The sequence below is a fragment of the Camelina sativa genome, chromosome 4 (genome assembly GCF_030686135.1).
Source record: "Camelina sativa cultivar CO46 ecotype springtype chromosome 4, ASM3068613v1".
In the NCBI taxonomy this organism is placed as follows: domain Eukaryota; kingdom Viridiplantae; phylum Streptophyta; class Magnoliopsida; order Brassicales; family Brassicaceae; genus Camelina; species Camelina sativa.
The window spans coordinates 30,929,873-30,951,598 of NC_141883.1; the positions used below are offsets into that span (position 1 = coordinate 30,929,873).

General features: G+C 35.4%; 5 protein-coding genes and 2 pseudogenes across 6 annotated transcripts; 1 reads left to right on the forward strand and 6 right to left on the reverse strand.

Annotated features, from left to right (window-relative positions):
- Positions 1-276: 276 nt before the first annotated feature.
- LOC104782884 (endochitinase CHI) lies at positions 277-1,743 on the reverse strand. The gene is made up of 2 exons (XM_010507945.3): positions 1,176-1,743; positions 277-976 (listed from the first exon to the last, which is right to left on the reverse strand). Exons 1-2 carry the CDS (start codon positions 1,603-1,605, stop codon positions 558-560), a joined length of 849 nt encoding a protein of 282 aa, XP_010506247.1. The 5' UTR covers positions 1,606-1,743; the 3' UTR covers positions 277-557.
- An 864-nt stretch (positions 1,744-2,607) lies between these two features.
- LOC104782886 (PR5-like receptor kinase) lies at positions 2,608-5,559 on the forward strand. Its single transcript, XM_010507946.2, has 4 exons — positions 2,608-2,813; positions 2,888-3,604; positions 4,120-4,152; positions 4,247-5,559. Exons 1-4 carry the CDS (start codon positions 2,756-2,758, stop codon positions 5,434-5,436), a joined length of 1,998 nt encoding a protein of 665 aa, XP_010506248.2. The 5' UTR covers positions 2,608-2,755; the 3' UTR covers positions 5,437-5,559.
- Positions 5,560-6,440: 881 nt separating this feature from the next.
- LOC104782887 (endochitinase At2g43590) lies at positions 6,441-7,841 on the reverse strand. Its single transcript, XM_010507947.3, has 2 exons — positions 7,328-7,841; positions 6,441-7,041 (listed from the first exon to the last, which is right to left on the reverse strand). The coding sequence occupies exons 1-2, from the start codon at positions 7,716-7,718 to the stop codon at positions 6,638-6,640; spliced, it is 795 nt and encodes a 264-aa protein (XP_010506249.1). The 5' UTR covers positions 7,719-7,841; the 3' UTR covers positions 6,441-6,637.
- Positions 7,842-8,823: 982 nt separating this feature from the next.
- On the reverse strand, positions 8,824-10,309 carry LOC104782888 (endochitinase CHI). Its single transcript, XM_010507948.3, has 2 exons — positions 9,711-10,309; positions 8,824-9,397 (listed from the first exon to the last, which is right to left on the reverse strand). The coding sequence occupies exons 1-2, from the start codon at positions 10,159-10,161 to the stop codon at positions 8,988-8,990; spliced, it is 861 nt and encodes a 286-aa protein (XP_010506250.1). The 5' UTR covers positions 10,162-10,309; the 3' UTR covers positions 8,824-8,987.
- A 335-nt stretch (positions 10,310-10,644) lies between these two features.
- LOC104782889 (endochitinase At2g43580-like) lies at positions 10,645-11,885 on the reverse strand (annotated as a pseudogene). Its single transcript, XR_015597687.1, has 2 exons — positions 11,486-11,885; positions 10,645-11,193 (listed from the first exon to the last, which is right to left on the reverse strand). The product of XR_015597687.1 is annotated as an endochitinase At2g43580-like (transcript).
- A 2,200-nt stretch (positions 11,886-14,085) lies between these two features.
- Positions 14,086-15,509, reverse strand: LOC104782890 (endochitinase At2g43590). Its single transcript, XM_010507951.3, has 2 exons — positions 15,047-15,509; positions 14,086-14,706 (listed from the first exon to the last, which is right to left on the reverse strand). The coding sequence occupies exons 1-2, from the start codon at positions 15,438-15,440 to the stop codon at positions 14,303-14,305; spliced, it is 798 nt and encodes a 265-aa protein (XP_010506253.1). The 5' UTR covers positions 15,441-15,509; the 3' UTR covers positions 14,086-14,302.
- Positions 15,510-20,353: 4,844 nt separating this feature from the next.
- Positions 20,354-21,352, reverse strand: LOC104782891 (inactive endochitinase At2g43600-like; annotated as a pseudogene).
- Between the last annotated feature and the right edge of the window lie 374 nt (positions 21,353-21,726).

Below are 21,726 nucleotides of genomic sequence, written 5' to 3' on the forward strand. Positions count from 1 at the left end.
TACACAAAGAAGTAATGCCTTTCAATGTCGATACGTTTTTAGTCTGGAGTGTTTTCTTTTAACAACAATAGAATCTCCATATTCAGTTTGCAGTTACAGAATTACATTCAAATAAGTGTCCAACGATTTAACGAAAATGCACAATTTTTTGTAATTTTTTTATTTTAGAAATACTAGTGCCCCGGCCCTAATCCAAATATTGGTTAAAGGACAAACGCAAGAGCAAAACCACGGAAACAAAATGTTTAATTAAGAAACTAATTTTAGGGCAAGATGTTTAAGAGAGAGAAACGTTTGGCGTAAATAATTCTGTTTCTGATACAAGATTCTGTTTCAAAGCCAATGTACGTGTGTTGGCTTTGAAAGCTTAATTACATTGTGTCAACCTTTGTTCTAGATCCGCCGTGCTTATACATAAACGGAAATCGTTTATCGATATTATTACAACATTATTAGCTAGCTAGTGTACTATTATGATACTTTTTCTTATATATGTGATCTCTTATTCTTATATCGTGAACATAGGCTATTTCCGATGGATAGAGAGAGACACAACTCTAACAAGTGAGGTTATCTCCAGGTTGGACTCCAAGCTTGGCACAATAGTCTTGGAAATACTTAACCCTATTGGCGGCTTTCTCTGTAGAATCTCCTCCGGCACATTCCCTACTATTCACAGCCCTGATAGTCGCGCCAAAGCCCGATTTAAAACTCGTGCGAACGTTAGTGGTCCAGAACCAGAAAGCGGTCTTGAAGGCAAGAACTGGATCTTGAGCCACTTTCTCTGGTGAAGCCAATATGTTCTCTTGCAGGTCTCTTCCACAGGCACCGTAGTTGTAGTTCCAAGAGAGTTGGATCGCACCACGACCATAGTAGCCCTTTCCTGGTGCACATGGGAACTCTTGTTTCTCTAAGTCGCAGTATTCTCCTTTTTCGGCCTTGGCTGGTCCATCGATTTCCTCAATGTAACACAGGGCTACAACAAGATATAATAATATGGTCACAAAAACGAATGTATAGTGTTGGACATATACTAATTACTGGTTTTATTATTTAATATGCTGAAATTGAATATTGTCAAATTAAACCAACAAAGTCGTAACAAAACTATTAAAACCTTATATTGTAACGTAACTATCTTTATTAATTCAAAATTATTTGAGCAAATTACTTACACGCTGTTTCTTGGGCGACGTGAGCGAAGAACGCAGCTATTTCACGTTTAGAGATGGAAGCACCGAAGCTAGGGTACGAATTAGCTGCTGCGATGAAGGTGTCGCGGCTGTAGAATCCTTTGCCTGCACAATCACCTCTTGGGTTTGTTATAGAGTTGAAGAACTCTGGTGTCACCGTTCCTTCAAGTGAAACAGCAGGATCTCCACCGCCGCTGCCACCATCGCTCCGACAAGGTCCTGCCTGGCAGCCCTTGCCACAGAACTCGTCGGTCGTACCACAGTAACCATATTGGCTGCAACATAAGCCAGACGCGCAGCCACAGTTCTGAGCCATGACTGGTTTGGAAACGGTTAGGATCAGGAAAAAGAGAGTTGTGAGAAAAAGGGCAAATCGGTCATTTCGTGATGTGGTTTTAGCGTGATTGGCCATTGTTTTTCTCTGTGTGTCTGTGAGTGAGGCAGAGAGAGATGTACATTAGCTTCGTGTTTTATAGATGAAAAAATTGTAGACGATGATGGATCCGTGAAGCATACGTTTTTGTGGTACGAAACAAGTATCTTGTAATTTCTACGTCAACGTCAACGCTAACGCCACGTATTAGTCCTTTTGCCCATTCGTCACGTTACGTTGGGAATTTTCATACAAACATCGAAATTTACTTTTAAATCTACGGAATTCGTCGTTAAATCAAATATACTTTTGTTATTGTAGAACTGTGATGTAAACATTCAGTCTAAAGTAAAGTTACCAGAGATAGCATGACATAGGTGGCAAAAGTATATGTAAATTGGTTTTCGTGTGTCTAAAAACGCATGAAACTGATTTTAATTAAAAATACTATTTGCCTAGTTTTTTTTAAAAAAAAGTATGGTTTTGCAAAATTAGAAAACAATTTGAATCGGTAGAAGGTTGTTGTCAACTGGTTTTACTAATCCCATGTTGTGTGATAATACAAATTAAGATTTGACAATAGACGTGTGAAATTGTGTTTTTTTTTTGGACAAAAGACGTGTGAAATTTTGTAAATAACAGAAAAAGTCATAAATTGCTGGCAAAATTTGTTGTTGAATAAGTCTTGCAAGAAATAATAATCCCATGACACTGGATACATAAAGGATTTAATGCATTAGTATCCATAATTTTGAATAATACATAAGAATAGTCTATGATGTTGATCTCTCTTGAATAGTAAGACTTTCTTCTTTTGGTCCAACCATTTGAAATTATTTTCAATGACTTTGTAAACTAGCTAGAAGTCTAGAACTACTTGTGAAAGGTTACTGTATATATCTTTATTAATATCTAGTTTTATTTACGTCCCATTCATGCCTTGCTAGTTTCCATTCCCCACCGGCACTGACACTTGCATATGTTTGAATCGGAGCAGACAGCTTAATTGATATCGTTGACTGAGACTAGAACCCACCATCTATCTAACAATGGTGAAAAAAATAAGGAGAATTTTCATTTCACTTCTTCCTTGCAAGATTCGTCAAATTTAGTTACTAATAATAGTCCGTACGGAGAGAAACGGTAGTTAAAATTGATAACTAATTAATAAAGTTTATTTTTCACATTTATGGCAGGGAGATTTGCTTTGCTTTACCTCCTTGCTTCACATTTCTGGGTCTCGGCCGGTACGTTTCCATACCTGAACACATGTCTTATTTCATCTCTATATTTGTTAACCGTTTTGTTATATCTATATTAGTGATGTCGTCGAGGAACTTTACAATAGAGAACAAATGCGATTCCACGATATGGCCTGCATCCTACTCTTACAAGGGATCACTCGAAACAAATGGTTTCCGTCTGGAGAAGGGACAGACGCGTACCATCAAAGCGACGTCGTCATGGGTAGGTCAAATCTGGGGTAGAACGCTCTGCTCGACCAACTCATCAGGGAGCTTCTCATGTGTCACCGGAGACTGTGGCACCGGGGAGATCGAGTGCAACAAGACCGTCGTTGAAACGTATAATTCAGCAACTTTGGCAACTTTGGCCGAGTTTAACCTCGCCGCGACTCCTGACGATGGTGAAAACTATTACGATGTCAGCGTCATCTATGGTTACAACCTTCCTTTGCGTGTAACACCTGAGAACAAAAAGTGTGAACGCATTAAATGCGTCGTTGACATGAACGAGACGTGTCCGTCTGAGCTGAGGATGAACAATGATGAATCGAACAATCCATATGCGTGTAGGACCTCATGTCAGCAAAATCAATTGCCGGAGCTTTGTTGTGTCGGACTCTACGTCGATAAAGATGTCAAAGCACCGGAAAACTGCAACCGGACTGTCTACTCGAAGACTTTCAACCACGCGTGCCCAGACGCTTATAGCTACGCCTACGACAATAAGTACTTCACATGTCCAGGCTCCTCCAACTTTGTCATCACGTTTTGCCCGCCTAGTACAATAAAACCAGGTTAGTTCCCGTCCACTCGCCTCTATTTCATTTTAAAAGAACTTATATTCATCTCTCTCATTATTTATGTTAGTGGGTAGGCCAAACATCAAAAGTTCAAAACACTAGACATCCGACGACCACTCCTTATAAGATTATCTTAGGTCAAGAGATGCTTCAATGCACCATAGGAAATGTATCCTAGTAATTTTAGTTTGTATTTTTACCGTCGATCAGTTACATCTATATACACCAGACCAATTTTTTGGATCCATATATATGTATATAAACACTATGTGAATTCTATAATTGATTAATTAATATGTTGGCAAACTAAAGCAAATGAGTTTGCTACTTCTATGTATATTGAGGATATATACAACGGAGTAGCAGGTCAAAGGCCTCAGCCTCATACAAAAAATGATTTTTTTAAGAAAACTCGAGCAGGAGCAAAACGTTACTTTACTCATGTTTCACGGAAACGTACATAATTTTACTTTTCAATTAATCTAAATCTTTGTTTGATACATTTGCAGGAATATCTCCATGGAAGTTAAAACTCATAGTTGGTACACTTCAACCGTGTGACATTACTCACAAATGTCTTACTCATTAATTTGTCATTTATATAACACCTAACTATTGTGGCTTGTTCTCTTGTAGGATTTTCATCAGGTTTGGCTCTAATCATCATTATTGCTATTGTGGTAAAGGTGAGAGCAAGTAATATGAGAAAGAGTGATCAGAATAGGAAGAACATGGAAGCATTTGTAATGTTAAAACAGTTTAGCTATTCCCAAGTCAAGAAGATGACAAAATCATTTGCGAATATTCTTGGGAAAGGTGGATTTGGAACTGTATATAAAGGGAAGTTACCTGATGGCAGCCGAGAAATTGCAGTGAAGATCTTGAATGAAACAAAGGGGAATGGGGAAGAGTTCATCAATGAAGTAGCTAGCATGAGTAGGACATCTCATGTTAATATTGTTTCTCTGCTTGGATTCTGCTATGAAGGGAACAAGAAAGCTATAATATACGAGTTCATGCCAAATGGATCTCTCGACAAGTTCATATCCGAGAAGATGTCGGAGAAGATGGAATGGGAAACGTTGTACAACATTGCGGTAGGTGTGTCTCGTGGCCTAGAATACTTGCACAACCGTTGTGTATCGAGGATTGTACATTTTGATATAAAACCGCAAAACATTCTCATGGATGGAGAGTTTCGCCCCAAGATTTCGGATTTCGGTCTTGCTAAGCTAGGCAAAAATAATGAAAGCATCATGTCAATGCTGGATGCAAGAGGCACAGCAGGGTACATTGCTCCAGAAGTGTTTTCCAAGAACTTTGGAGGAGTATCTCATAAATCAGATGTATATAGTTATGGAATGGTGGTTCTTGAGATGATTGGAGCACGAGAAAACAATCAAAACGCTGGATCCAACAACAGTTCAATGTATTTTCCAGATTGGCTTTACAAAGATCTTGATGAGAAGGGAGAAATCATGAGTGTTTTGGCAGATCAGATAATAAAAGAAGAAGATAAGAAGATAGTAAAGAAAATGGTATTGGTTGGTTTGTGGTGTATTCAGACCAATCCACTTGATCGTCCACCAATGGACAAAGTCGTTGAAATGTTAGAGGGAAGTCTAGAGGCTCTTGAGATTCCACCTAAGCCTCTTTTATTTTCATCCGCATCAACAGTTGCAAAAACTGCTCATGAGAGTCAAGAGACTTCAAACTTCTCAGAACTAAGTCAAGATACAACACTACAGTACTATTTCGAAGGTGTTCAAGATATTGCAGAAGAGAATCAAGATCTTCCTAAAACAAGGCCAGCAGAACACGAGTAATCTTCTAAGATCTTGGTATCTTCTTACCCTTTTGTTGACGAATTCCAATATTGAATTTTGTTGAAATTCATCTTAATCTTTCTTTATGTGGAAATGAATAAAAATCCAAAAATTAATATTCAATGCATATAACAAGAGTCGATGTTTTGGATTCCAACATCCAAAAACGTTGATCAAAATCATAGACAATTATTAGGAAGTCGTCGTAATCTAAGCCAACAGGCGATGAAAACTGTTGAATAGGCAGGTTTCTTGGATATATATATGTCCGGTGTCGAAAATATAAATGTTACACATATATAGAATATAACACTATCAAAACTCCAGGCGGTTTAATATAATTGTCCATGATGTATCTGTGAAGAAAAGTCATTGTTGTTATTTTATGTCTGGTCAAAGTCAATACCACGTGTCCTATTCAACCATATAAAATTCAACAATATAGTAAAGGCGAAACATAAACATATACATTTAACAAACAGTCCGTTAATTTGTAAGATATTTTGACATTCGTTTTCACTTTTCATGCAAGTCCGAAAGATACATGTTTGGTTTTGTTTTTATTTGATTTATAAAAACTGTTACTAAAATACTAAAACTGTAAGTTTGGGAAAAGTTCCTAAAGAAATCTTATAGGGGTCTTGATATGTATTTTTAGATATATACCACAAAATCCTTCCTAGATGTTTTGAAACTATTTCTTATTATATTTTTAAGATTATTCTTGCAACTCTATTTTTAGAAACTCTACTTTTGTGGAATTTTAAGATGTATTGCCATCTTTTTTTTTTAATATATATATATATATATATATATATATAGACAATGATGCCTTCTATTTTAATTGAAAAGTTGGTTTATTTAGAATTCATTCCTCTTTAGTATCTGTAGCCTGTAGGTATGTAGCAGTAGTTATAAAATAATTAAATTTATAAACTACTGTGCGTTCAACTAAAACCTCTTCTAAATTAAAAGATAATTAGGAATACCTTAATTGTGAGTTCTTTGTACTTCTAAACCAATAACGTTAATGCCATTATTTATAACATGATTACTACAACATCAAATTTTCGTAAGCGATAAATTACAATCTTTACACCGAAGACTACATGCAAAGAGATAAATTACAATCTTTATTTTCGCACTTTTCATTAAATTTTAACACTTACGTACCACGTCAACTGCGCGTTTGAAGAGCATTTTAGCACCTAAGGTTAACACCAGGGTCCACACCAAGCTGTTTACAATAGTCTCTATACTGCTCAATCCTTGCATCGACCGCACCTGAATTCCCACCGTGACAGTCATCACCACTGATGGCTATAATGGTGGCTCCAAAACCTTGGCTCAGTACCGGCCTTGCGTAATTCATCCAAAACCACAATCCAGTTTTGAAAGCCAAAGTTGCGTTGCTACCAACTAGCTCAGGCTGGCGTAGAAGGTCGAGACCGAGGCCCTGACCACAAGGACCGTAGTTGTAGTTCCATGATAGTTGGAGCGGGCCACGACCATGGTAACTCTTGCCCGGTGCACATGGGTATTGCTTGTTGTTATCGTCACAATAGTCACCTGACGTCCCGTTTACGGCCTCTATGTGGCAGAAATCTAAACGTAGAGACATATATATATGAAGCTATATAAAGTGGTACCAGTTGTTTGATTTAAAAGCAAAAAAACAAATATTTATAGTTTAATTGCTTCTAATAAAATAGTCGGAGTCTAAATCTTTAGTTAGTTCAATAACTTATTAGTTCACAATCTACTAAATAGTAAAATAAATATGGAGCCAATTTCAGACCGGGTAAACTCTAGAGATTTTTTTTTTTTTTTGCATGTCGAAAAAAAATAAATAAAGAGGACCTATGAAAAGGATTAATTAGTTCTTACGTACCTTCGGTCACGTAGGTGAAATGAGCAAACATGGCAGCGATCTCAAGGCGGGTAACAGAGCTAGTGAAGTCAAAGGTAGCATTAGCGGCTTCAAGGAAAGACTCACGGGTGTAGAATCTTTTACCGTCGCAGCCATGACTTGCTTTGCTAATAATATCGTTGAAGAACTGTTGTGTTACAATCTTGTCAACCGGATCTCTACTTCGTCTGCAAGGACCTGATCTGCAACCGGAACCACAGTATGCGTCGGTGATACCGCAATAACCCAACTGACTACAGCAGAGGATCGGAGAGCAGCCGCAATACAGAATCTGGGACGACTGGGCAGCAGTTTGGGAGTAGAAACCGAATAGGTAGACGAGAAAAATTGAAGAGACTTTTATAAGAGCCATGTTTTGTGTTATTGTTTTTGGATGAGAACGAAGAGTACAAAGAGGTTGTGAGAGTTATAGTTGGAGATGTTTGGTAATTTCATTGTTGGGATATAATTGTCAGTCAATCTGATTAAACTGTTTATTTTGATATATTATATATTTTTTGATTATATAACACACGGCTTTGACTATGAATTGTTGCTCGAAGACTTTTATATGGTCTAATAATTTTTTTTTTCGTTTTTCAAACAACACAAATATGTCACTTTTTCTCACTTTTGTTTTCATATGGTCTAGTAATTGAATTTTCTCACGTTTGGATTTATATTATGACCTACGAAAGGATCGAAGAATATACAACAAATATCAATTTTGATGTATAGGGTTCATCTTTTGTGAAGTTAAGAGAGTAACGAATTCACTTTTTCTGGGAGTAAAGCAAACAACGAAATTGTTTCAATTCAAGCTTAGAAAATCATAATTCTATGTCACACTTTATAGTTTAAAGATACATGAGTTTTTTACATGAACAAGACCAAGAAACTATATTTGTTTATTTTCTCGCATTTATCACCAAAAACTAATTAAATATTGCTATCGTAGCTCTTTGTTAAGAAAAATAAAATAATAATCCATGAGTTCATCGACCAACAAAGCAAATATATCATAACTAATTAATTTTTTTTTTTAATTTAATGTTAAATTATATTAAAAAAAACTTGTTTAAATTGTTAATGCAATACTGTTTTAAAACTTATAAAAACACATCATTTTGAATATAATCTGGCTGCAAACCAAATTTGAATGCCGCAGTCACCTCCTTCCCCAATGGTGCTCATGCCATTTCGGACATTCTTGTCAATTAACTTTACCAATGTTTCCATTGTCGACGACGGTTCTCTATGATGTCTACCATTTCGTTCCCACCAGATTGAGTGTATAGTGTTTTGAAAGGTGTATCCCAAGGTTTTGCGTTGCGTCCAGTTCTTCACCCCCAAGTAAAACCATAATATCTTGCCAGTTTGTCGTGTATTTGAATAACATATTTAACTATTTTATTATAAAGCAATGTAGTAATTTTGAACATTGTGACTAACTCAATACAACAGACATTTATATAATATTGCGCCAAATCAACAGACATTTATATAATATTTCATTTCGTTACATTCTTAATACAACATTAGTATTATGTCCCTTCGGTGACATCCGATAAAACAACATTAGTATTATATGATATAGTTCGAACGTTGTTTATTTCAGATGGATAAAGTGGAAAATCTTTAATTAACAAGAGAGGTTCTCTTCAGGTTCAACCCCAAGCTTGCCACAATAGTCTCGGTAATACTCAATCCTTTTGGCAACAGTTGCAGAATTTCCTCCGGTACACTCCTTACCATTTACAGCCCTGATCGTCGCGCCAAAACCCTGATTAAAATTCTGGCGAACATTAGTGGTCCAAAACCAGAAAGCCGTCTTGAAAGCAAGAACTGGATCTTGAGCCACTTTCTCTGGTGAAGCCAATAAGTTCTCATTCAGGTCTCTTCCACAGGCACCGTAGTTGTCGTTCCCAGATAGTTGGATAGGACCACGGCCATAATAGGCCTTTCCTTCTGCACAAGGGAAGTCTGTCTTGTCGTTGTAGCAGTATTTCTCGGCATTGGCTGGTCCATCGATCTCCTCAATGTAGCACATGACTGCAACAAGGTTTAATCAAATAGTTACAAAAACAAATCCTAGTGGTGACATATATAATAATATGCACCAAAAAAATTTAAAACCAAAACCGAACCAAAATTTTATATAAATATGATCGATTTTAGTATTTTAAACCAATTAATTAACTATTGATCTCTATAGATTAGTAGCAAATAAAAGGGCTTATGGAATTATATTTTTTAACAACATAAACATCGAATGGAATTGAAATTTTGCCGAACTGAACTAATTTTTTTTTAGATAACCGAGCTAAAATAACCAAGTGCCCAAAACGTAGAGAGATTTACGTACATTCAGTTTCATGGGTGACGTGAGCGAAGAAGGCAGCGATCTCGCGTTTGGAGATGGAAGCACCAAAGCTCTGGTACGAATTAGCTGCGGCGATGAAGGCGTCGTGAGAGTAGAATCCTTTGCCTGCACAATCACTTCTTGCTTGGTTTATGATAGAGTTAAAGAACTCAGGTGTCACCGTTCCTTCAAGCGAAACAGCGTCTTCGCCTCCGCCACTGTTTACTTCGCCGCTGGCGTCACCACCACCTTGACAAGGGCCCTCACGGCAGCCATAACCGCAGTAATCATCGGTCTGACCGCAGTAACCCCATTGGCTGCAGCAGAAGTCAGAGGGACAGCCACAGTTTTGGGAGTTTACAGGTTTGGAAAGGGTCAGGATCAAGACAAGGAGACTTGGGAGAAAAAGGGAAAATGTGTCTTTTCTTGTGGTGGATTTGGCGTAATTTGCCATTTTATTTTTGTTGCTCTTGTTGCTTATTTGTATGTGGAGCTGATAGAGTTATATTAGCTTCGTTTTATTTATAGCTGATTGGAACAATGAGGGAGAGTTCAGATAAATGTTGGATCCGTGAAGAAGACTTTGTGGGAGATAAGTGTCTAGTTATTTCCAAGTAAACGTCAACTTATGTAGACTTTTTGTTCTAGCCCATTCGTTACGTAGGGAAATTTCCACACAAACATAACAATTTTCATTTAACATATAATAAGATTCAGAATAAATTCTATCTCTAATAGAGAATTTACTATATTCAAGGTCTACACCAACGATTCACAATTTATCTTCTCAGAGCGTACATATCATCATCACTTAACTATTCAAGAGATTGATCTTATATAGAAACAGAGCAAAACAGAGCTAACATAGTGGTTACAACGATTTTACACAAAATCGGTTAGTCTTAATCGCATCGGTATACATGTGAAGAATCAAACATTTTCTTTGTATAAGTTGCTTTTTTTATTAATCTTTGAATAACGTGATATAATTTCACAATATTACTACAATAACAACTTTAGATTAACATCACTTCTTATTTCATTTTAACACGTCACGTGTATGTCTACAAGATAAGAGCGTTTTAGCAAGTGATGTTGGAGCCAGGGTCCACACCAAGCTGTCCACAGTAGTCCCTATAGTACCCAATCCTTGCATTCACCCCACGTACGTTCCTTCCGTCACATTCCAAACCGCTGACGGCTCTTACGGTGGCTCCGAATCCCTGGCTCAACACAGGCCTCACGCTCTGCATCCAAAACCACAGAGCCGCCCTGAAAGCCACAATTGGGTTACTGCTCACCAGCTCGGGCTGGCGTAGGAGGTCGAGGCCGAGATATTGGCCGCATGGTCCGTAGTTGAAGTTCCATGATAGTAGGAGCGGACCACGACCATGGTAGCTCTTGCCTGGTACACATGGATATTGCCTGTTGCTCTGGTCGCACATGGCACGTGACGCTCCGCCTATCTCTTCTATGTAGCAGAAGTCTACACGTACATAGATGCATAGTTGTTTGAGGATCAAATCTCGTAAGTCCTAGATAATGATTATTCAAACATTTGTATGTTATAAAAATTACTAATTATTTGTATATATCAGACGCTAATGTAGATACAAACGTCAATAAACATATGTTGCTTTTTAAGTTTTTTTTGAATATAGTACTCATTTTTTATATACGTTACAATCTACTAATGTGTATATATATCTTGGCCTAAATAGATGAACCCTAGAATATGCTTGGTGTTTGAAAAAAAAAATCGAGAAAAAAGTTCTTACGTCCCGTCTCGTAAGTGAAATGAGCAAACATGGTAGCAATTTCACGCCTAGTAACGGTATTAGCAAAGTTGGGGAAAGTATTGGTGGCGTTAATGAAAGAGTCGCGGGTGTAAAATCTTTTTCCGGCGCAGTTATTACCGGCTTGGTTGATAATGTTGTTAAAGAAACTTTGTGTCACAATGCTACCAATCAAATCTGCACCGGTTGGGGGTCCACCGCCTCTACAAGGACCTGATCGGCATGTTGGACCACAGTGATCAGCAGTGGTGCCGCAATAATCGAACTGACTGCAACATAGGTTTGGGGCGCAATTGCAGTTTTGAGATTTGACGGTTTCAGAGTAGAAAGCTAAGAGGGAGAGGAAGTATTAAGTTGATTTTTGTGAGAGCCATTGTTGGGGTGTTCTTGTTGTTTGAAGAGAAGGAATAGTTTGAGGTTTTATATAATGAGTGATATTGGGTAGATCGGTCATTTTCATTAGGATGGGATATCAATCGTGATTTTATTTCTTTCAATTATTTAACAATGGTTTGACTATTAAGTCTGCCGAAGATGTGTATGGCAATTGAACTTTATTTTCAAATCCAAAATAATTTTGCAGATTGGACTTTATAGTTGGAAAATAATTGGTATTCACATATATAGGATCTATTACATGGTTACACATTCATAAAAAATTGCATGTCTGATTATAAGAAGATAATATATGGTAATATGCGCTAATAAGGACAATAGACGTTTTTTTGGTAGGAATTGAACAAAAGACGTTTGTACATTACGTTCTGTCTAGAGTTCCGTTTGTCCGTGATCGTATTTGTTTAATTGTGAAGGAACACATTAGTTTGGCTAAAAATAAATAAACCTTAACCAAAATAAAAACCATATATAATATCAAAATAATTAGGTTTTCTATTCACCTAAAAAGTAAGGTTTCTCTAAAACGAAAAAAAGTCCAGGAAACCTAATTAAGAAACCAATAATAATGAAATTTAAAGAGTCGATCACTTCTCATTACATGTACAAATCCTGTAGGCTATTCTTTTCTTTTTTTTTTTTTCATTTTTCTTTTTGTAGATTACTCTTGGTTGTTTTGTGAGACAAAATATATATAGCCACCCTTCACGACGGCTGGGAACATCCAACCTGAAAAATTTATTAAAATTGACTACTCATTACTAAACGATCAAAAAGATATTGGAGTGTTCCTTCATTAAATACAAAAGTACAAACCGAGTCCCCAATCAGTTGCCCCTCGACGCTCGAGCATTTTCTAAAAGCCGCCTCTTAAGAGAAGTCGTAGCATATATCTATGATACATCTTTGTAGTTTTTAGACAATAGGTTTGCCATAATTTTGACTTTTCAACGTTGAATTAATTGCAATAAATAGAGTGGTTGCATCATCAATCATTCATATTATATACCTAAGATTTTTCTTTGTTAGGTTGTTATTATTATACTTTTTAATTATCTTACGCAATTTTTCTATATGAATTTAGTTTGGATAAAATTACCTTCCGAATATAAGTTTAAATTTAGTGACCAAGATCTCAGAAGAAGTTTAAATTTTTTACTTTTTAACTAATAGTGTAAATTCATGAAATATTTTTGGAGGGATTCTTGCATGCTAAGAATTAATTAATATTTTTAGTTTTAGAATTTGTAGTGCTTTTAGAGAATATGTGAATATTTTTATTTTTTTTGAAAATAAAACAATAATCCCTCCAAAAAATACAACTCATCTATTTGTTGCTCATATATCCAAATAATCATTAAACATTATGACCAATAAAATTACCAATTTTTTTATGTTTTATATTTGTTTTTTTCTTTTCACAAATGAAATATATATTGATTAAACTTGATCATTACAAAGGGAGCTGCTCAGCCATGGTGGCTTTAAAACAGAGTCAGTGTAATATTGACAATCTATACAATCATATCTAGCTAAGGCATGTGCCACCCTATTACAATCTCTCTTTGTGAAAGTGAATGAAAAATGCTGTAATTTGGAAGAACAAGTTCTTATGTCATGAATAAGATTTGTTAAAGAGACATCCACAGTTTGGTCATTAACTAGTTTTATTAAAGTTTCACAGTCTCCTTGAAAGACGATTGCCTGATAGCCTCGAATCCATGCATGTTGTATCGCAGTGAGCAATCCTTTTTTTCTGCTTTTAAAGGAGATCGGACATTATGTTTTATATTTGTATGTGAGGAAATTGTGAACGTAACAAGAGTACACCATCTTTTTTTCTACATCTGTAACCTTTTTGGGGGGAACTTTTCTACGTTTGTACTTAATTACCTTTTCTCCAACAAAATCGGTGGCAAATTTACCAAGGGTCCGCTAGGATGCATATATCTTTTACCGTTAGTCTCTTTAATTACTATAGGCTGCATGCAAGTTTAACCCATTAAAAACTTTAACAAGTGGACTATTGAACCATTAATTAAACTACTAACGTTTATAATTAGTTTCAACAGGAAACTTTTTTTGTTTTGACGTGATAAAACAAGAATATAAATATTACAACACCAAATTCGTGCGAATATTATATATCCCAAAAGCAGATTCTGTAAATGTCCAAGTCAGACATCTAAAATCAATCTTAAATTTCACTTTCATAAAAAGCCAGAGAAGAAAAGATAACACTTTCACAAGTTTATTACAACCATTTTTTTGCTTGTGACGCAGGGAACACTGAGACCCAACATAAAGTACATACGTTTGAAATTTAACTTTATTATCTCACTTATTCTTTCATCTTATCACGTGCCACGTTATGTGTGTGCGTGTATGGGTTCAGAGAGCTTTTTAGCAACTTAGGTTAGGACCAGGGTCCACACCAAGCTGTCCACAATAATCTCTGTAGTATCTGATCCTTGCATTGACTGCACCTGAGTTCCCACCGTTACATTCCATTCCGTTGATGGCTCTAATGGTAGCTCCAAATCCTTGGTTCAGAACCGGCCTTACGCTGTTCATCCAAAACCACAAACCCGTCCTGAAAGCTACAGTTGGGTTGCTACCAACAAGCTCAGGCTGGCGAAGAAGGTCGAGACTAAGACTCTGACCACATGCTCCGTAGTTGTAGTTCCATGATAGTTGGATCGGACCACGACCAAAGTAGCCTTTGCCGGGTGCACATGGGTACTGCCTGTTGTTCTCGTCGCAGTAGTCACGCGACGCTCCGTTTATTTCTTCTATGTAGCAAAAATCTAATACATATAGAGAATCACATGAAACAGAAGAGTGCTTTAGCCTTTAGGATTATCTAAATTATTTGTGATCAAGTATAATGTTCAGTATAATTTTAACAATATCGAAGGTCTCATTTTATATGTCGTAGATAAATATTGTTTTTCGTTTAATACTTATATGTGTTATAATAATATGACCTTATTTTAATATGCCAATTTTTAGAAATATCCAATGATATTTTTAGTTTACTAAAAGTTAGAATCGGTCATCACTATAGAACGCAGACACAAAAAAAATTCAATTAATTTTGTATAATATACTAAAAAAAAAGTAAGAGAAGGAAGAAAGAGATCTTACGTCCGGTCTCGTGAGTGAAATGAGCAAACATGGTAGCAATTTCGCGTCTAGTAACGGAATTAGCAAAGTTGGGGAAAGTATTGGCGGCGTTAACGAAAGAGTCACGGGTGTAGAATCTTTTCCCGGCGCAACCACCACCAGCTTGATTGATAATGTTGTTAAAGAAACCTTGTGTCACTATGCTACCGACGGATCCACCACCGGTCGGGGTTCCACTACCTCTACAAGGACCTGATCGGCATCCAGCACCGCAATATGCATCGTCGGTACCACAGTAACCGAACTGACTGCAGCAGAGGTTTGGAGCGCAACCGCAATTTTGGGACTTTACAATTTCAGAGTAGAAACCTAAGAGGCATAGAAGAAGGACTAAGGAGATTTTTGTGAAAGCCATGTTTTGTGTTATTTGTTTGTGGATGAGAAGGAAAATGTGGTCAGTTATTTATAGGGGTAGATGTTGGATAGTTCGGTCATTTGCCCTTTTCTGTATTTATGTATTTTTATTTTTGAAACGAATTTGACTTTTTGGTCTTGTTCTTGCCCAAGATAAATATTGTGGACTTGGTCTAAGAATTCCTTTTTCTTTTTTAAACAATGGAACAATTATTTGTTAATATATCTCACTTCTCTTTCCTGATTTTTGAACAAATTATATGATTTCCCAATGATTGAACAAACAGAAGGGGTTTGTTTTCGTTATTTAACTATTTAGTATACGTACATGTATTTATGTACAAACTATATGAGTAGAAGTTAAAATTATATTTTCTTATACGCAAAAATTTTAAAGAGATTAGGGCTGCCGGCTGCGAATCCAATCTGAGAGACTGAGACACATATTTATGGAGTAAATTGACAGTTCATATGTACATTTCACAAAAGACAAAATATATATATATAAAATGGAAGTCCATGGAGTTACTTATAATTTGGGAAAATGTTAAGAGCCTACAGTAAGAAATGAAAAATAAGATATGAAAGACATATTTGTTAATTATAAAAATAAATATACTATTTGAAGACAATCCTCGGGTTATAGTCTCTTTTTTTTTTGACATTTATCTTATTAGAGTTAAACATATCAAATGCATTTGATAAAACTATACTCGATCATCGGCTGGGTCATCTAGAGCTACCTATAGCCAGCCCTATCTAATCATGTTGATAAGAACTAAGAAAAAAGAAGAAGAAAACAAGTTGAGCACTCGCAAAGTCACTATAAATCTTTGTACTAAGTGACTATGCGAGCCTTCGGTTGGGTCCATTACCCGGCGGCTATTCAAATTCAAATGTATGAATTTCAGATTTGAGTTGACAAAAGAGTGATTCTCAATTTCCATTTCACATTATTATACGGAATAATCATGTCATTAATCAAATTAAAGTCTAGGTAATAAGTTGTATATTATATCTTTAACAAAAGGAATAGTTATATATATATATATAAACATTCTAAAACCATCGATGTTCATCATCTAAACCCAAAACGATTGTTGACAAGAGAAGGACATCAACAAGAGTATCATATTAATTACTGAAATTACTAGATTAGATCTTTAATATAAGGCTAAAACTTACCGATCGATAAAAGATGTCAAAATGCACAATCATGCAAGTTAAGTTGAAAAGTCGACAGCAAATTAGTTTCAATTTTTCTGGTGAGAGTGACAACTGTACCGGGTGTTGTTTCCGGCTCGATCACTAGCCCGGACTTTCAGGATCGTATGATTCATCAACAAACTCATTCTCTTTCATAAAAAACTTTTAAGTTCTCTAAAAAAAAAACTAAAAGTTCTTATTTTTTGTTTCTATCGGTGTTTGCCCGCCGAACATTAAAAATTCAAAGCATTCCTAGTCATAATCAGTCATTTATCCGCACTTTCAGGGATCGTATGATTCAACAAAAAACTCAATGACTCATTCTCTGTCTTGAAAACTCATTTTCTTTCATGACAAACTTCAAATTCTTATTATTTTTTTTATTTTGTTAAATCAGTGTTTGCCTGCCAAACATTTAAAATTCAACGGATTCATACTTGTGGGTTACAACGTTAGAATGTACTGTTGGATTTACATCTTATGAATAAGTTTTTTTAATAAAATAATCCCACTACATAAAATCTCAATTCATATCATAAATCTGGAGCAAAAAAATTTTGTTAGCAAAATTAAAATTCAAATGACGACAAAAAAAAAACGCAGAGTAGTAACGAATATAGTAGGTCAGTTAAATAACATGTATGTTGTTGAATAGTAACGAATATAGTTTAAGAGGAAGGTAATTCCTATTTTTCATAAACTATACGTATTCGTTGAGTAGTAACGAATATAGTAGCTCAGTTAAATAAACTATACTCTCTTTCAAATTTATTTGGGACGCATACTTTCATCTTAAAATAGAGTTTTACGTAGGTGTATCGTATTATAAAATGAGGTTTTAGTTTCATAGAGGTCATACTGACTGATTCTTCTAGTCTATATTGTACGATAGTTTTATTTTTTCAACAAAATTATATATATACGTTACCGACATAGTTTATAATCTTTTCAATTATTTGCGTTCTAGCTAGGATAGTCATTTCAACGGTACCGGTGAATAGAAAAGTCAATTATCTTCGGGAATTCGTCGACCACTTGCAGCGATTTTTTTAATATGCGAATGAATGAATTAATTCATAGATTGCTTACACTCATACAATTTCACAAAGTAATAAAATTATATCATTAAAATACCCGAACAGGCAACAGGTATGTAATCCAAATAATTAATGAATACTATGACTTATTTTTGAATAATAGGCCGGATCAGACTCTCTTAAGATATCGAAATTACAAATCACTAATCTTTCAGACCAAATGCGGTTTAAGAACTCTGTTATTCTGTTAACCATCCATTAATATATATAGTTTATAAGATAAAGAAAATTTTCAGAATAGTTGATGCCTACACACACTCCATAAAGTCTTAAGATTAAATGCGATGAGGACTCGCATTTTGGAATCATGGTACAAGCCGTTAATCACACGTCGATTGTGGAGTGTTGACCCATTATTGCCTATGGTATCGTTACGCCATTAAACCAAATGACCAACATCAATTATGGCGAAATGACTTATGTTACTTATTGTATTTTGACCTACGATGTGTCATGTGTGCATGATTCCTAACATTCTTGAACCAAATCTCACGATAGAACCGACAATATATAATTAAATCAAAATGATATATATTTTTACCACCAATCAAATCATATATTTTGTGTGATCGAAATTTGTATTGTTATGAGGAAATTGTGAAAGTAATAGGAGTGCAGATCATCTATTTTTTTTTTCAAAATAAGTAATTAGTTACCATTGATCGGATTAAAAAACAGCGGCATGAAATTAGTAGAGGTCTAGATATTGCCTCACCGGCTCCTTAGTAGAAGGCTACAAACCGGCTGCACCTCTTTACCCTAAGTCTCAGATATTGCCTCTCACTGGCTCCTTGAAGGCTTGAACCAATTAATAAACGAATATCTTCTACTTTTAAATATAAAAAAATATATAAGCCAAGACTAGTCAATTGTAAGTTTGTAAACCGAAACATGATTAATGGAACCCAGCCATGTGTATGTGGTCTCATGCTCTCTACACAGTCTCTAACTATGCATCCATCCATATGTAAATGGCTAACAACACACGTTATATTAACAAACTAATAATTAACGTTTCAACTTGTTATCACTATTCAAACGTATCAACTTGTTAACACTATTCTGAAGAGATTGCGAAACTTGACTATATTCATCAAGCAAGAGGATGGTTTGGCGCCGTTTTATTAATAGAATTTGTGTAGCTGTCTAGTTTCCAGCTAAACCTAGAAGTATACTGATGAAAAAAAAAATTAAAGCGAGAGAAAATTTTAGATCCAGTTTTTTATACGCCAAAGTTGACAATGTTTAGGGCTGCTCGCGACTTATTTGAGATATTTGTTAACAAAAATGACCATACGTTACCAAATGACAAAATATGAAGTTATAGGCTCCACTTAGTTGTTTCATCATGGGCATTTTAAAATGCCAATTCTTGGACCAAAAAAAAAAAGAATGCCAATTCTAAAAGAGTTGCATACTACGTACGATGGTAAACTAACTTACCAAAATTAGTTTGTCGGATTCTTTTCAAATTTAATACAAAAGTAATTTAAAAAGATTACAATCTTTTTTTTTTTATCTTTCTCAGTAAGTGTAAAATTGTTAGTAAGATGAAGATTTGTAAAGATTTTTAAAGCCGGCCTAAGAAGAGAAGTCGCATTTGTCGCTATAAATCTTGGTACCTTGTGAGCCGTTGGGTCCACTGTTGAATGCATATAACACTACTTTTCGCCATTGGGATAAATGGTGATTGATTTATGTAAGGAAAGTAGCGTTAAGCGTTTTGGTTCGGTGTTCATCTTAATTAAACAATTAATCAATAATTTATTATATATGTGAAGATGTTGGAATTGATACTGCCGTGCCCGTGCATATACTGTTAGATTTTAGGCCTAAAGATACAAAAACTTATATAAAAGAAAAAGACATGATGTCAAAAAAAAGAAAAAACGTAAAAAAGAAAAATGAAAAAGACATGGAATTGTTATGGGCTGCAGTGTAGTAACATGCATTGTCTTATAGTCCAAAGTCATGTCCCAGCATTATTTTGTATATGGCATCTACTGAGTCTAATTAATGACTTCATAACCCAAGGCTTCTTGAGTATTTTGTTTTCATAATTCGTTCCAGCAAAGTAATTTATAAGGAACATCATCGACTAGTACATATCAATATAATTAAAGCATGATATATTATATATATTAGATCAAACGGAATAAGTTAATTTTAACGTACGTCCAAACGGTTAATTAGAAACTCCATTTTAAACTTCGTATGGTTGATTTTCGATTTTGTGTTGTTTGATTTTCGATTGAAAAAAGTTATTCTGTGTTGTTTGATTTTCGACTGCTAACTTTTGTGAGATTGTAGATTGATCGTTCTAAAATCTTCTTCCATTTTTTCCTTCTCGTTCAGTTCTGAATATTTTTTGAAACCATAATAACATAGCAACTACATATGGTGTAGAATCTTTATTCTATTTGCATTGTTTACAAATTTTGTCTTCATTTCTGAGAAATTGTAAAGAAGTTAACAACTATAAATCTTTTAAAATATAAGCTCACACCGACTCACCGAGACTAATTACTATAAGTAGTAATTAATAAAAAAAAATTGTACGATTTTGGATTGGATTTGGGGTTTTAACAAATTTATTATACATATAGTCCAGGATTAATTCAAACATATAGTGCCATGATATTAATGACTTTAGCAATCGAGACCTTGATCAGGAGTGACCCCAAGCATCTCGCAGAACTCTATGTATTGCTTAACCTTTTTATTCGTATCATCACGACGCCAATTACCACATTCACGGCCATTGACTCTCTTTGTGATTTCTCCAAATCCTAGGTACAAAGCCGGACGCACGTTTCTATTCCAAAACCACATTGCGAATTTGAAAGCAACTTCCGGACTACGAGCCACCAGATCTGGATCCTTCAATAGCGGTAGGCCGAGGTGCTTGCCGGCAGCACCATAATACTCGTTCCATGTGATTGATTGTAGCAAACCGCGACCATAGTAGTTTTTCCCCGGTTCACAAGGGTACTTCTTGCTCTTTGAACAATACCTCTCGTTAGATATTTCTTCTTTGTAACAAAGTTACAAAAACCTTTACGTAAAAATAAAATATATCAGCTCAAAGCTTAAAAAAAAAAAAAAACATTGCAGTACCATAATATTGATTCTTTTACATGCAAATATCAAACTTACTTTTAGATCCATATGAGAAATGAGCCAGTATGGCAGCGATCTCACGTTTAGCCACCTTTCCTTTGTAAGCTCCAAACGATTTGAAAGCAGTGATGAAAGCATCATAAGTGTAGAATCCTTTTGCCGAGCAGTTGCTTTCGACTTTTCTCATGATGCTATCGAACAATGCTGATGTGACAACGGTCTCTATTTTACCACCTGGACCGGCATCGACGTTGTAATCATATCCGTAGGATTTTCCCTTGATATTGCAAGGGCCACTGAAACAAAAAAATCCGCAGTAGTCATCACCGGTGCCACAGAGACCCCATCTGCTGCAACACTCCTTAAGGCCAGGGCAACTAGTATCCATGCAGTTTTGCGAGAACACTGTCTCGGGCAAAATTGCTAGAATGAAGAGGGAAAAAATGAGAGAGTTTTTTAGAATCGCGTTTAGGATGGTCATCATGTTATAGCAAAAGATGTTTGGAAATCAAGATTTGGGGGGATGGGATGGTTAGTGGACGTATTTGTAGTTCATAATCACTCGGTTTGTACGTATGGTCAACTACACTATGATATTCTTTATGACTAATAAAACCATTTTATTTTCAAAAATTCAGAAGTCATATATTCTATGTACATTAAATATTAAGCTTTTGCGAGAAAATTGGTGAAGACTACATATACTAAATTCACTAGATCTACTATCTGAACACTATAGAATTCACAAGTCAACTACTAACCCTGGACTTATTAGAAGCTAAAACTAGAATAAATTAATCTTTCACGTGACAATCTGTTGCTTTGTTATCAATGTTCCATCCCTATGACTTTCAGCTTAGAACA